At 35.5% G+C, this 16,626-nt stretch overlaps 1 protein-coding gene across 8 annotated transcripts in view; it reads left to right on the top strand.

The window, feature by feature from the left end:
• Window positions 1-14,668, top strand: part of NBEA (neurobeachin) — a 451,247-nt gene extending 436,579 nt beyond the window's left edge. For 5 of the 8 annotated variants that reach the window (XM_079333484.1, XM_079333487.1, XM_079333486.1 and 2 more), the window contains 4 exons: window positions 8,006-8,107; window positions 11,322-11,518; window positions 12,230-12,381; window positions 12,876-14,668. In XM_079333484.1, the coding sequence (XP_079189610.1) occupies window positions 8,006-8,107; window positions 11,322-11,518; window positions 12,230-12,381; window positions 12,876-12,966 (542 nt within the window). In that variant the 3' untranslated portion in view covers window positions 12,967-14,668. The remainder of the gene's footprint in view (window positions 1-8,005; window positions 8,108-11,321; window positions 11,519-12,229; window positions 12,382-12,875) is intronic. The other 3 variants (XM_079333490.1, XM_079333489.1, XM_079333488.1) reach the window with 1 other exon arrangement.
• Window positions 14,669-16,626: the final 1,958 nt, after the last annotated feature.

The raw sequence follows: 16,626 nt of genomic DNA, 5'->3' as shown, positions 1-16,626 counted from the left end.
CTCTGTCTCTACCTCTCTATGGATAAGGCTTTTGCTGAAGAAACGACCTTATAGTCATATTAATAAGAGGCTGTGCTGCAGATAGTCATGCTTAGTCAAATGAAATGTTACAGGCACAGGTAACACTACTCAGGAAGACTAAGTGCTCAAGACCACTGTGGTAGCTTTGAAATATATTGACAAGATTTTTTAATATTCATGTTGAAGACGTGGAAAACTCATGTGAAGAAGAGTGATGGCATTTCTATTATTTCTATCTCTATTCATTGAATTGCAACACCATGGATATGCTAATTAATACTAAGTACTGTTCTATAACCAGAACTGCATGCATTGGAAACATATCATTATTAACAGCTATTTGACTTTTCATGAACATACATTAATGGGGATAGATCACAAAAACAAAGGGCCTTTTAAAAAGGGGCCTCTTTAAAAACTTCTACAATTACTAAGTATTTTTGCTGAAGTAATGACTAGTTGACATGATAGCTGTCATATGACTAAAATTCCCTTTAAACTAATTTCCCAGAGTGAAGGATTCTCAACAATCCTTGTGAAAATATATTGGAAGTTTTACATAGTTGAAGCCCCCAAAGTAATAAAGACATTTCCTAATCTAGTCTTCTATAGCTGCTGATAGAAGGTTAGGATTTACCTTGTAGGAAAAATTTAAGTGATATGATCAATGTAGATCAAATCCAAATACTTGAAATCTTTAGAATAAATTTCCAGAAAGATATAGATGATATTTTCAGTGGGAAGAAAAGGGGTATTGGTGTTTTTAAGAGCTGTCATCTGGAGACACAGATAAGGTGTTTTATACCACAAGACATAAGAAAGTGAAGAACTCAAAGAAAAATGTCAGGTACAGTAATTTTCTGGGTTAGATGTTTGACTTTATAACTATCTTTTAAACTGAAAGACAGTTAATTATCAATTTCAACTTCAATACATCCAGTTGCCAAAAGGAACTTCAGTTGTTTCAGGAAATCTTAAAGGGGAGAAAAAGCAAACCTCCAGTCCTAAACATTTGTATAGAAAAATATGGATCCCATTTCATTCAAAAAAATAGAAGTCACAATCATTTATTGTGAAATACTCTCAGGTGAAAGATTGTCAAATTCCTTACAAATTCTGCTGAAATTTGTATTCCAGAATCCATGAGGTAGGTGTAATCTCTAATGAACAACACGTATGTCAACAACCTAACCTGTCAGATTTCTTTAGAACCTTCTGCTGAAATACCTGTACAGGCATATGTTCAGTGGGTCACCTCAGCTGGGTCTGTGGGTATACAGAACCAGCTCTTGTTTAAAAAGGAGAATTGAGAAAAGATGCAAATGATTGATCTAGCTCAGTGGTTGAAAGCTTGTCTATGACAGCATGATAAACTTAATAATTTTAATTATTTTTTCAATCAATACATTTATTAAATTGTCATTTTTATTCTACAGTAAGTGTCAAAAATTGGTTTCTGGTTCAGTTTGCACTTGGCACAATTTCTTGACACCTCTCACAATAACTGTGAGAAAAGTGAAGTTTTACCAAGTTTTAAATGCAATGTTTTCCATACAGTAGCTTTCTGAAATAGTTTGTAGGAAATCTTCTGGTTAGAGTATTTGTCCACGAAGTAGGAGACTATGTTTTTGACCTTTAGAGACTGAGGGAATTAAAGCCCTCATTCCCATGTTCACAAGCATGTACTGCTTATCAGCTGTAAGTTACCATAGGATTTGCCCCTGAAAAACTCCAGAATTGGGAGAAAGCAAAATTCTACACTTATATTTATGCATGCTACATGTCATGATGATGGGATATAGAGATAAATCAAGAAATCAGGAGCCATATGATACATTACCTTCAGTAGCAGCATGAAGGGCAAATCTGGTCCCTGTTTGTACTTTCTCTTGTTCAACACTGCTTTTATGGCCATGCCATTACTAAGTTCCAGCAGTGTTTGGAGGTCCTGTTAAGACTAGACTAGAGGCTGGTGGAAAGTAAGACATGTGGTATGATTTCCTGTAGGCTGAGGGGCAGTTGAACGCAGGGTTTATGTTTGAACTTCCTTTTGTTTCTTTATCCTTGCTTACTTAAGTACCAAATTTTGCAAAAACACTGAACAGAATGAAGCTTAGTCCTGTTGCCAGAGTCAGATATCTACTTTCTAAGATAAAATTGCCTATCTGGAATAATCTCAATCTGCACCTAATCTGCAACCTAATAAAGGTTGATGACCACATTGTATAAATCTGCTGCAATTGTGAGAACAGTGAAAGGTATCTGTTTTCTCTTAGTATGACATGGCACATGCAAAGGACATAGTTTGCTTATTTTATTTATTTGTAGTGATATGGGAAATATAAATCTTTACAGTTCTCAGAGACTGAATAGAAAAATTGTTCTGATGGAGTTTGACAATTTGTGTTTTGGTTTTTCTTCTCTTATGATACAAAGGGATTTGTTTTAGCTGAGTGCTAATTTGTGTACAAATTTCTTCTCAGAAGGCAACTGTGTTAGTCATCACAAAAAGGAGCAGAGAAAGTACATGATATGCCCTGGAGTTCAACATGTATCATTATAGCTGTTTTATTTTTATATTTTATGATTACTTTATTGAATGTCTCTTTCAAACAAGTGACTTTGAAAATGAGAATAATCTCAGAGTCTTTGAACCAATATACCAAGGTAGATGATAGAATTACAGAAAAGTGAGGGACAGATGCTTTCATCTGAAACAGACACAAATTCAGAAACTAATTTGGAAGTGATAAAAATTAATTTTCACAGTTTAATTGGAATCAGACTCCTGCATGAAAGAAAGGAAGGGTAGGCAGCTTGTGCTAAAGGCTGATTGAATTTTTTGTCAGGTAAGTATGTTGGACCTGGCCGCTTATCCTCTTGAGCCTCTCCATGCAATATATTACATTCACCCTCTGACTGGTGTTCTTTAAAAGGATCAATGCTATTCCTGGTTTTTTCCCTAGAGCCTGAAATTTCATTGATCTTGGGACTTGACATTTCTCATTACCTATTGTAGCTTCCAAGAGGATGGTCACAAGAGGTGTGGGAGTTAACCCCACTTTTTCTAGCAGCAATTGTGACCATTGAAAAATGCTGTGTCTATTGGCCATAAGATGGGTTTGTTTAGCATTATAACATAAATCTTCACAGGTGCTAAAAATTCATCCTGTCCCAGTGAGTGTATTCAGTATACATCTGTAAGGTAGGGTAAACATTACCATAAAATATCTTTGTCAAGTCAATATACCTTTTTGTGTGTCTGTCATGAAATATATCTTCACGTGTTCCTTCTACATAATGTAATTTTGGAACAACTTGAAGTTGTGAACATCTTGTGTCTTGCAAGAGTTCTGAGTTCAAAATAACTTGTAATGACTTGCAATTTATTCTGAACTCAGAACTTTCAATTGCTTTATATCCCTCTATATTTTATTATGCCCTAGCTCAACCTTGAAATGGCAGCAGTTTAAAAATAGTCACCAGTGTGCTCTGCACCAAGAGGGCTGGGTGGCTGTCTGAAAGTCCTGCACATGGGCACATGTACTATCTTGCTTTGTCTGTTTAAGGAGTTATTATGGTACATGTAAGTTTGTACAAGTTAGATATTAGTTTTTGAAATGCAGTATCTTTAGCACTGCTTTGTCAGAGCAGAAGCTCTTTGAAAACTAATTTGTAATTTTTACTGGCACCTTCTCTGCTCTGGTTGCCAAAGACATCTCTCTTCTAAGGCTGCTATGTAAAGGTAAACGAGCCAATAACCCACCTGAGATGATGCAGTTATCTCTAGTATTTTATCAACAGATGTCTGGGCCCATGCTATGCTGCACACTCTGTGGGAGTTGTGCAGTGCAGGGGGGGTTCAGAAACTTGCTCAAGATCCCAAAGCAATTTAGTGAAGGAGAGAGGAAGAGATGCTACAAATCCATAATCTTCTGTCCTCCACTGTATTTTACCTTCTTGATTAGTGCAAGGTACCTGAAAGCCCTAGGTGAATTGTTTGTAGCTATATAAAAAATTCCTCAGAAAATGTAGCAGCTCTGCTTCCCAGGACTGGGAATATTTTGAATATATTAGTATTTTCCTCTCAGCAGTCTTTCTTTTACACTCATTGCTCCTTCATGTTGTGGGCATTGTTATTGAGTGTGTTCTGTTTTGAGATATTCATATCTATTAGTTGTAGCCTTTTATTAAAATTCCAAGATTCTTTTTCTGACAGTAAAAATTTGAGAAGGTTCTTAATATTTAACTCCATGAAGGCCATTGCATTTTCTAAAATTTAATATTCTGATGCACATCTCTGAAAAGTTCTAACAGTAAAGAAAATAGCAAAGTAAATTCTTTTCAGCAAGTATTCAGGTATAGCCTTGTACTTGTTTTTGTCAAAGTGAGAGATGAAATGGAAGCTAAAATTGGCCATGTGCTCTCATATTTCTTTATACAGAATACTCCTAGATGTGTCCCCATAGAAATCTATACATAATTCCTGGAAAAGGACAATATGAGAGAAATAGTCACACTGTCTTTTGTCTTTCTTTCCCTCATCTTTTTTCCTTGTTGTGCAGGAGCACCATCTGTTCCCGAAGAATCTTACAATAGTATTAAGCAATATATTCTTCCGCAAGAAGGAAATATGTGTTTTATTTTAGACTTTCTAGAAAAACTTACTTGTTTGGAAATACAGCACTTTTTTTTTTTCCCTTCTGCCCTCTAGTAATTCAGTTCAAAGGTGCTCCTTTGGGGAAATTACAGGGAGTTTACAGTGATGGTATCTCAGTTCTTAGGTAGGATATTTTCACCTGCAATTCCCTTAGAGCTGCAGCCTTCGACCTCTGGCTGCATCTATCAGTGGTGACGTGACAGTGACAGAATATTTTGCTAGATTTTGAATGATTCTTGGAGTTCACAGCTTCTTTCCTTTGTAATAAAATGTAATATGACCTAGGTTCATGCCACAGCTTTTTCTGTAGAAAGTATCAGTGAATAATTTTTTCTTTGAGCCCTAAGGGGGAAAAAAAAATCTCATTTTCAATTACTGCTGGACTGTTACTCCTAATATTGATATTTCATTATTAATTTGTATTTACTGAAAAGCAGGACAAAGTAAGACTCATAGATCTATGTTTCAGGGAAGTTGTTTCATATAAACATTTTCCTTTATTAATCAAGAAGTCAATAAAATATGCTTATGTGGTGTATTTTGGAATTTTACAGTTCCTTGATATTACAGAACTTTCCTAGGAAACACTGAGGAAAACATCCTTTTGAAAATTGCATTATTTCTTTTCCTTCAAAAATTTTAGCCATGTAATAATTTTAGTCATCCAGTTTGATGCAGTCTGAGGACACCTCTATAATCATAGCTTGGGCCAAGATGGCCATTGAGCATAATCCTCTTTTTCCCAGGAGTACATACAGGAGAAAAAAGAAAAAAAAAAAAGTGGAAATTTTTGAATTCAATAATTTGCCTTCTTTTTTCCTTTTTCTTCTATGTTATGGGCTTGGAGAAAAGAAAAGGAGATGGGGTTCTCAAAGCAAGGCTGATGGGGAAATTATAAAAATCAAAATACAGCCATCTTTGATGAGCTACACAAAGCATCTTTCTGTTTCTTCTGACATTCATCCTTCCCTAGCAGTAAAGTTAATTTTTCAGTTCACATCTTCAGTTTCAGACTAAAAACCTTATTTTATTAATTAGATTAAATTAGATTCTTTCTTTAATAGATTAAAGTTTGGGAAATTATAATTTATTGAGGTAGCTGTTTTCAAAAGAAATATGACATTTTTAATGTGTCTGTACATTGGAACAACAAGATCTGTTAGACTGACACAGTCTGTTTTATTGGGTCCATAGCTGAAGTCTGTAAATCCATGATTGTTGCTTCTCATCTTGTTCAGAAAGATGTTAAAATTCATGGAATTTTTAATAAATTTTGATTTCAGAAAATGTTAGGGTTTGTAGATTCATGCTGAATTTTTGAGAACTATGATTCTATATGTTTCTGGATACCTAAATTTTAAGAATAAGCCTAAAGCTTGACAGGCAAAGAAATGAATTGCTACGATGGCTAAAAAATGGCAAGCCCATCCCTTCAAAGGAGTTTATAAGGGTTTGGTTTGGTTAATGGACTCAAAAATAAAGACCAAAAAGGGAGATTTATTCCTGAAGTACATAAGACGGGAAAATGCTAGAGAAGGAGACTGAAGCTAAGGGACAATGGTAGCACAAGAACAAAGAGGTAGGCAAGAACAAATTCAAACTCTCCTTTAGAATAGGAGGAGTCTGGAATATCCTTCCAAGTCACATACCAAGAGAGCCTTTCAATAACTGTTTATATCATGTGAGTGTCTGCAATAAAATAAGACTAAATTCATTGACCCACAAAGGTCTATCCAAGCTTCCATTCCTAATGCATATCTTTCAAAAATCCATGCAATATGTTTTAGCTACTCATGTCGTTCCCTTTTGGTTTAGTGTTTAACTGCATTTCCACTTAGGAAACTGCATTCTGTTCCAGAGTTGAAATGTGTGCAGCCATTCACCCACTGGACCTCTCTGTGCCATGAGCTGCAAGATAAGTTTCTGGGCTATTGGACATCTTTTGTGCCTGTGGCTCCCAGTTAGTAGAGTTAAAAAAGCTACCACTTTGCAGCTTACGCATTGAAGGGAGAGAAAACACTTCAAACACTCTGCAGCTTTCCTGTCTTACTCTGCTTTGTCAGTTGTGTGACCCTACTTTGAGCTCATTTCTTCAAATGTGGCTTGATTAAGAATCAATTTCCGGCTCCTAAGTAAAAGCTGATTTCCAAACCCTGATTTTCAAAATCCTTGTATGTAGTTCATAGTACCTACCTCTCTATGGAAAAAAAAAAAAAAAAAAAAAAGATTTGTCATTGACCCAGCTTCTGTGCCATCCATATTGTCCACAGTCAGTTGCATATAAAACTGTTTTAAATCAAGACATTGTATTACTAAGACAAATATGTGGAAAAAAAATAAATGGAGCTTGTTTTGATATAGCTGTATTTACCCAGCAAAACGAGATAAGACTTCCAGTCCAAAATTAGTATTAACAGTGACTTGCTTCCAATTCTTGTTGGCAAAAGTGTGGATTTAACCATTTTGTAATTTTATACAGAATTCACGTTACAGTGATTTATATGAAGTTTCCTAGGTAATTTATTTTACTATGTGAACTATACTGGCAGAGCTCCAGTCCTTTTGAATATCCCTATTTTCTACATTTTATTAGTAAAATGCAAATATAATGATGTGAACTCTGTGTTATCTATCTAGCAAGTCACTAATTTTTTGTTGCCAATTGACTTTCTTAGCCTGGCAGAGCAATATCAAATACTAAACAACTAGGTTATCAGCATCTGTTATTATTAGAAACAATAAAAACGTTAATGTTTGTCATGTAAACACCCTATAAATGCCCACTTGTTTGAAACCAAAATAAAATATATTTCAGTCCTGAATATACATATATATATAATATCATTTTTAATCATATATTTATTTGTGACCATTCCATGTATCTCTGAATCATTATTACCTATGCAGCAGTAGTATGCTTCTAGTACAGTGTTGTTCTTCTCCTCTTTTCCTAACCCAGTTCCATGAAACAAATTAGGATCATTATTAAAGGAACATCATATATTCTTTAGGTTCATAGTGTAAGTCTGGAGACATATTTGTTCAATACCAGACCTTTGCAATACAGCTGCTTTCAATAGCACCACACTTTGTGTTCTTTTAATTAATTCATTAATGCATTGGAAAGTTGTGGTTTTGAAGTTTTATGTTATCTGAATATATTTTGCTCCATATGCTAACATGAGATACTTAATCACACTCCACCTCCCTCATGCTTAATGATTTCAAGTACATTACAGCAAAGTTCTTTTGTTGATAAACCACATCTGATTTGGCATTCTCTTGTTTTCTTTTTTTCCCAACCTTTTTTTTTTTTTTTAACAGGTGATTATCCAGCTCCTCGGGCCGTTCTAACTGGTCATGACCATGAAGTTGTCTGCGTGTCGGTCTGTGCAGAGCTGGGACTTGTTATCAGTGGTGCTAAAGGTCAGAAATGTTTTTATGATTTAAGTCTTAACATTTTTAGAGTCTTTTTTAGTGGCATTTCTCATACTTCCCTCAAGCCACACATACTTCAATTATCCCTAAGGTGTGTTGTAATTCTAGGAGAATCTGAAGCACTTTTCTCTGAAAATTGTTATTTACTATCTGCACTTACAAGTTTAGATACAAATTAAGTGGATCATTCCATCCAACCATCAGTTAATGCAACTGTTCTGGAACCAGATCTGGAAAACTCTTTTTTAAAAATGTATACAGTAATTCTAATGGCATCTAGTGATTTTGAAGAAGCCTATTGATAGGGACATGTATTTCAGGGAGGTCCAGGTCAAAATTCTCCACCTTGATCTAGATTAAGAGGTAGTTTGTAGGACTGACCTCACTCTCCAGGGAAGCAAGATCAGTTATCTTTGGAACTGTGTGCAGCATTCTGTCCAGTAGTGCTTTTTGCAATGTTTTCTGAATTATGAGCAGTTGCAAGTTCTCCCTGTTGTCTATGGAATCCAGAGCACCCAACAATTACTAACAAAAGTGTCCAAAATCCTTTTCTAAGCCTGCAGCAATACCCTGTATGACTGGTAATTAATGTAAATAAAGCACTCAATGAATGTTTGTTTCATCCTTCCTTACTCTGTTTCTCCTTGATTTATTCCATTTCACTGCTTCTACCCCTTTTCTCCTACTTTTCCTTAATTCCATGTCCACTTTTGTTCCACCACTGTCCTCTCTCATTCAGCTTCTTAACTGGCCAAACTGCATGTCTTTTTTTCTTTTCCTTTCCTGTTTTCCTCTCCCTCTCCCCCTTTTCTCTTAGTTTCTTTTGTGCTACGTCATCTCTCGTCCCTTCTTATTTCCTTTCTTTTCATCACCCTTTTTATTTCCTTTCACCTTATGTTTTCCTTTCTCATTTCCACTCTACTTCTACATTCATATCCAGTGACTTGCCATCCCCATCTATAGTGATGCTTGTTTCAGTCATCCCCATGAATACCTTTGTACTAACTTTTAAGTTTGCTGCTTCTGAAGGTAAAAAGGATGTGATGCTTGCTATGCCAGCTTTTGCTCACAGCTGAGCTCCTGGGTTAGTGGTTTTTATACTGTCTTGGAGCTCAACATTTTTTTTTAAAGCTGAGCGTGAAACTTTTGAGTAAAGCCATTTTTGACAGGAAATCCTAATGGTTCATTAACTCTTGTAATGGCATACTACATAACAGACATAGACAAAGTCAGGACATTTGTGAAAAGAATGTACAAGGATGCTGGAGTTAAATCTTTTTCTTGAAGCATTGCTATTTCTTACCATTTAAGGCAACCTCATACACTCTAGCTGCCATAGTTTCCAACTATCTTTTTTGCAAATTTCCTCTTCTTAATATAGATTGAATCTGTACTCAGTTATCTTCTGATTCATTAACTATTTGCTGCTTCGGTAACTTGCACATTTTTAGAGGTATAAGCTGATGAAGAACCTAAGATTTTAAAATCAAATTCAGAATATGTTTATAATTGATCAAGATAAATGGTCTGTCTCTTGAAGTAGTCTTCCCATGTTCTTCCTTTTGAAACTTGAGACCATATAAAAATGCAGAAGTAAAATATTTTTTTAACTGTTTTTTTTCCAAAATATGCTTTTTCAAAAGCTTTTCTTCAGATCTGTTAGTTTCAGCCCCTTTCCAGCTTCTTTGATTGCATCTCATGGCAGTGTTGTGTTGGCCTTCCATCCAGTCTGAGCTCAGCCTGTGCTTCCTGGTGGGCAGCTTTTCCTCTGGAACTGGCTGTGGCACTCTGATGACACTTGCAGCACTTAAGAACCTACTGAAGCAGGAAGACAGCACATTTAAGACTCATCTGTGGAAAATCTTGTGAATCAATTTGATGTTTCCACATTCTTACCCAAGAAACCCAAAAAACAGTGGTCAGTCTGTATGTCCCTACAGTGGCATCCTAAATCAGGTGTGCCTTTTGTGTGATGATCATTCAGCTATGAAGGTATTTTTTTAAAAAATCTGACCAGATAATTATTCTAAAGGTGAAAGCATCACTTTTTGTCCTGGCACTTCAGTATTTCCAAAGCTGAAACTCAACTATTTGAGCAAATTAATTATTTCCATTGCAGTGCTACCCCTTGGATGCAGCCAGATTTGGGGTCCCACTGCATAAGATTTTATGCAAACACAGATAAAAGCCTGAGGGTTCACAGATAAATGCACTGATGCTGATTCATTCTACCTGGGCAAACCCAGCTGCTGTGTGAATTTCCAAGAAGTTAGAAGGACTTAACATGAAGTGGCTGAGTCTGCCAGTATGAATTTACTTTCAGGGTCATGAACCAGTTGTATAAGGAAGAGATTACTCTGCTGTCCAGGATTATCCTGTGATTCATAAAAGAAAAACATTTAGAATTTCCTGTGACTCATTACATTTATCACAGAAGAGAACCTTTTTCTTAGTAGGAATATGGATCTCACTTTCAAAAAAGACACATTTCTTATTTTTCTTGAAATAGGCTTAGTTTTGAATATTAAAATGTACATTGTAGATTTCATAGCTGTTTGTTTCCTTCAAGAGTGTAATAAAAAGACACCAAAATCTCATATTAAAATCTCTCTGGAGCAAATGGAGTTGTAGTGTGATCTCCTAAAATCTCTTATAGTCCAAGTATCATTGTGACTCTGTCAGCTTTCACATGGTTCCCATTGCTGAAACAAATCAGGACTGAAATCTATGCATATCACATGTTCATTGGGGGAGAGGATCTACAGGAACTGCCATTGTCTATAGGAGAAATATGATTACATGCCCTATGGGAGTTGCTCCCCCAAGTCACTGATAGGGCTACATCTGTTTAATGTGAGTGGGCAGGCTAAAGAGAGTTCATGTTGTTGGAGAAAATCACTGAGAGAAGCTCCTGAATGCTTGGGAAGAGGAAAGAGCATTTCAGAAGACAGATCAAGGAAAATTCCTACCAGTCTAAGTAAATAATACACTTCTGGGCATATTGTATTTATTTTCTTAATGTGCTGGCTCTTGCATTTCCTTTTCTGTTGTGCTTTTAAAATTCTTTAAGAAAACTTTATAGCTCCTTATATCTATGCAGCACTAATGTGATATAAATGTGTATCATGCATCATATTTTGTGCACGGACTATATTGTTTGTATAAACAGCAAATGTATGATATATTATGTTTTCATATACAGAGGGTCCTTGCCTAGTGCACACAATTACTGGAGACTTGCTGAGAGCCCTGGAAGGAACAGAAAACTGCCTGTACCCTCGCCTAATTTCAGTATCTAGTGAAGGTCACTGCATCATCTACTATGAACGAGGACGGTTCAGCAATTTCAGCATTAATGGCAAACTCTTAGCTCAGATGGAAATCAATGATTCAACCAGGGTAAATCTAAATGCAAACAAGCATTTATTGTGTGTTGCTTTTATTTATTAAATAAATTGGATTTATTTGCCGTATGGTTTAGAGAAAATCATATATGTAAAATTTCTGCCTTTTGGTTAAGCCATTCAAACACATATCCTTTCATTACCATCTCCAAATATGAAAATGCACTTAAGCTTTTCCAGAATAAATAAGAACAAATAGTTAATGAGCCCACAATAGTCCCAGAATTTTTGTTTGGAATTAAATTTCAGTGGGAAATATGTCTTTGAAACAAAATGCTCTGAAAAGCCCTCATTCTTCATTTATTAGCCAAGACATGAATTCATGCCTTCAGGGCTCTGCTCTATCACTAGCACTTGAAGCAGCATTAGGAATGCAGATCACTGCTCTGCTTTAGGTGCTAGTGGTAGCTGTAAGTATTGTAGAACAAATCATGGTATGTGCTGAACTCAAATATTGGCAGATTCAGTCAAGGAGCTTTTTTGTTATCTATCATGCTTAATGCCACAGAATTGTTTTTAAAAATTGATGATACAAAATTTTTTGGCTTATTTTTAGATTAGGGAGAAAGACAGGAGGAGCATTTTGCTTCAAATTTAAAGTGGGCAGAACATAAGAAATGCTTTTAAGTCAATTCAATTTTTAAAATATTGATCCATTTCCATAAAGGCTAAGTGTGTGCTTGGTATTTTTCTTTTTCTCCTGAAGGCCATCCTCCTGAGCAGTGATGGGCAGAACCTGGTGACAGGAGGAGACAATGGTGTAGTGGAAGTATGGCAGGCCTGTGACTTCAAGCAGCTCTATATTTACCCTGGCTGTGATGCTGGCATAAGAGCTATGGATCTGTCTCATGATCAGAGGTGAATTGTCATTCATATTTGTGTGTAAATATTAAAATTCCAGAAAGAATACATCTCCATGAACTTTGGGTATATGGTATGGAATTGTAAACAGGATGTGCAAGAAACAATTACTCCAGTTGTTTTCCTATTAATTTACCTGATTAAACACTTATTCTGATACTTGAATCTCATAGTGCAAGTACTTAACATTATAGTGAGGTCTCATTTCATTGAAGGTAATAAGCCAGACACAGCTAGCAAAATGTGACTAAAATTGCATTAACTTAAGAACAAAGGAAGAGTCAGATTGGATCAGAGTGCAGTAGCACCTATTAAATGCCTTAAAACCAATTGCAAAGGTTTGAGATACATTTCTGATTTTCAGCCAAGCTTAAGAACTTTAGACAGTGTTGCAAAAAGTGCCTTGTTCTTTTAGCTTTTTTCTGTCTATGAAAAACCATGGCTCGAGAAGGCAAAAGAGAATTAACATCAGCCTCTGATATCTTTTTCAGAACTCTGATTACCGGCATGGCTTCGGGCAGCATCGTAGCTTTTAATATAGATTTTAACCGGTGGCACTATGAACACCAGAACAGATACTGAAGTGCAGTGAAGAACTGAAAGCCCAGGTAAAGCTGAGAGCACAAGTGCTGCAAAGAAAGGTGTAGTCTCTGGTGGAAAACCACGTCTGCATTGACCTCCGTTGTACATTCCATTACACCCAGCAATAGCTGTACATTGTAGTCAGCAACCATTTTACTTTGTGTGTTTTTTCACAACTGAACACCAGCTGCTGAAAAGCAAGCTTGTATCATGTAAATTATATGAATTAGGAAATGTTTTGGTAATTATTTCATATATCTTTGTTTATTGAGAAAAGGTAGTAGGATGCGCCACAAGAGACTTTTGAAAATTCTGGGAAACCTTGTGTCCAGTTATTTCAATGTTTAGGCTTTGAACCTAACATGCATCCCATCTCCAGCCTCTTTTCAAGCTGAGATTAAAAAAAAATATGTTTGATACTTTGTACATCAGATGCACATCTTAACTTTAAAGGGATACTTTTGTAAAAGTAAAACCTTGTATAAAGAACAAAACTGTTTCTTAATTTTATTGTGGAGTTACAACTTGCATGTACTTTAAACCTGATGTCTTGAAGGAACAGGTGCATTCACATAAATCAGACTGGAGATCTGCCTAAGGGTACAGCTTGTGTTAAAGGGTTGAATTTGGGAGCAAAAAGTAATTCTGACATTTTCACCAACACATTTTTCACTTTTTCAATCTAAAGTTTACCCCTCTTAAGTGGAGTTGTGCTCACAAAGCATTTGGATAAAAAGCCATCATTTGCCATATTTATACTTTATACAATAGTAATTAATTTCCTCCCTTTTAAATTTAAAGACTAGACAGAAAGGGAGTAAAGAGGGAAGTTCAGTTTAATGCTTTGTAATGCTTAATGATTCCCAATACAGACAAAGTGCTATACTTCTGGAATATTAACATTTGGCATATAAATCATGGGCAAGAGAGCCCCCACTGCTTTTTTTTCCCCCTTATTTGTAATCTGAGGAGCTCAGTTTATTTGACAGCCTTAGCTTAATTTCAAAGGTGACTGAGGTTGGTCTTTTCAGTTGTTCTGAAAATCTCACCTGAAGCCACTCAGACTAAGGCACTTCATCTTTTACAATACTGTAATGATAACTATCAGAATAATTTTCTGCACATTGTACTGATCAAATTACACACCCAGGGGTATATACACTTTAATTCATGTTTCTTCTTTGTATATTTGGTGACTGTATTGTCATAGATGTACATATTGTGTCGGTAGGGCTATGAGGCATGTAACAGGAATGTAATTTTCTCAGAATTTACACTCACTTGCAGTCATTTATTTAAAAAGATAATGGATTCTTTGTATTGGCACTTTGCACCAGGAACATATCATTATTTATTGATGTGATTACTTATTTGTTATCCACCTTGTATTAGTAAGTTTAGCCCTGAATTTCCTTCTTCATTGTTGTTTGTATTTATAAGGTTTGGAAATCATGGGGATCAGCGTAATGATTAAGTTATTCATCACCTGTCTGTAAGCAATATCTTGAGTTTGTAGCTTAGAATTGGGAGACTATTGAACATCTGGAAGACAAGTTCATTTCATCTTGAGATCATGGTGAAATATTTTGGATATATAAATTCCTTAAGCTATTGTAACCATGTTTTATTGCAAAGATGTAAAATACGCCAGATGTGTGTGAGTTGGAAATCAAAAAGAAAAATAAAATATGCAAAGAATTCAGTGATTGTTTTTTATTCCAATGCAACTTTTTTCAAAACATTCCCATTATCATTATGAACAAACAATTATTTTTGAGAAATTCTTGCTTATATCCTAATTATATGCCAAAAAGTATGCACTTCTGGGTGGTTGTTTTTCTTGGGGTCTCAGGAATAAAACCCCACAGGTTACAGAGTGACCTCTGCAACTCTTTTTATTGTCACAAAAGAAGGTACTAAAGTTACTTTGTTCAGCAGAAGTAAAAATTAAGAAGAAAAAGTAAAGCCTCTCTGGGATATTTAAGATCCTTGTGAGCAGGAAGTAATCTTTTGTAATAGAGCTCACAGAGAACAGAGATCTCTCAGAGAAATTTTGGGTATCTCTCAGTATCTGATAACATGGAATAAATTTCATCATATTTTGGGCATTGAAAGTTAGATATCTACACTACCTGCACAACATAACAAAACAGGTGTGATAAGTTACCTTTTGGAAATGCTGAGGATCCTACAAAGATTAAAGCAAGTAAGTGGAGACATGTATATCTGTATGTCAAATGTCTAAGATAACAATGGTAAAACAATGGTAAAATACTTTCCTAATAATTAGGAAATTATCAGAAGTTTTCTAATTCTCAATAGCAGAATAGCAACCAACATTTCAATTTGCTGCTCTACTCATTTCCTTTAAATTTAGAAGGAATGTTCTTTAAATAATTATCAAAATAAACCAATATTTGAGAACCTTATTAGAATGCAGCATATATTTTAGCAGGTATCTATTTATATCAATCGGCTTTTGAAAGTACAACAACCTAACAATTGTTTTGAAGCTGTAGGAGATATGGGGAGAGGAGAAGAGAGAATTGGTATATTAATGGTGTCCTGTAAAACAATTCATTGATATGGCAGAATCTTCATTCCATCATTAACAAATGTCACCCATAATTTTGCATTTATTCAACAAATTGATTTAAAAATACAACATTTCAATTAAACAAAAAATGAATATTGCTATTATTTTAATCATGCTGTTGTTTTCATTAAGTCTCCCAGCACGATGTTGAATACAACCTAGTCACAAATTGGAAGCTTTTGTGCCCACACAAACACTCACATGAGAAGTTTTCCATGGGTTACAAGAATAAAAAACACTCTTGCTGTATATGCAGCAGCATTCATAGGCAGGGGTACCCCAGATTCATAAAAAACCAATAATAATTATAATTTAATGTTACTACTACTATTACCTATTATTACTATGACTATGACTATTATTACTATTATTATTGTGCCAAGATATTTAAATTTCTGTGTTTTATTTGTTGATTTGTGTTAATTACATTAGTGTACACCCATCTATTTCAGGGCCTCTGAGAGTGAACAGACAATATACACGGAGCTCCAGTTTATGTCACAAGTCTTTTCCTACACTTCAGCTGTCCATTTCTGTCACACAGTAAATCTTGCCTTTTCTCTCTAGAAATTGGAGCTACTGATCCCAGGGAATCTCTGAGAGCTGCTTGTGGAACATGAAGCAGCTTTGTCCAAACCAGTTAAATGCAATGGGTCTCTCAGCTAAGGGAGATGCAGCTTTAAGATACAACTGTGCAACTAAAATATGCCTATGATGTAAATAACATGCAGTTTTTGGTTCCCTTTCTGCCAGCTCACCCTTGGCTAAGCACTAGACTACAAGCCATTGCCTTCCAGGAGAAAAGATGCAACAGCTGCAAGGCATATTCCTCATGCAATCCTACCACTGTTGAGGAGAATGCTGATTTCTCTACATGAGCAATAATAAAAGAGAGGCTTCTGCATATTTACCCCAAGGAAAGACTAGTTAGGCTCAATTTACTGGGAAAGCTTTGGATAAATAATGATTATGTTGATAGAGAACCTTGCAGGTTGCGTGTAGAGCTAAAGTGCTGCCTGTGAGCAGGAGTTGTGGAGAATGCTTTTTATAATGCAGTGCATCAA

The sequence above is a fragment of the Erithacus rubecula genome (genome assembly GCF_903797595.1).
Source record: "Erithacus rubecula genome assembly, chromosome: 1".
Lineage (NCBI taxonomy): Eukaryota > Metazoa > Chordata > Aves > Passeriformes > Muscicapidae > Erithacus > Erithacus rubecula.
Note: the sequence above shows the minus strand (reverse complement) of the source record. Positions and strands in the feature narration are given on the sequence as shown.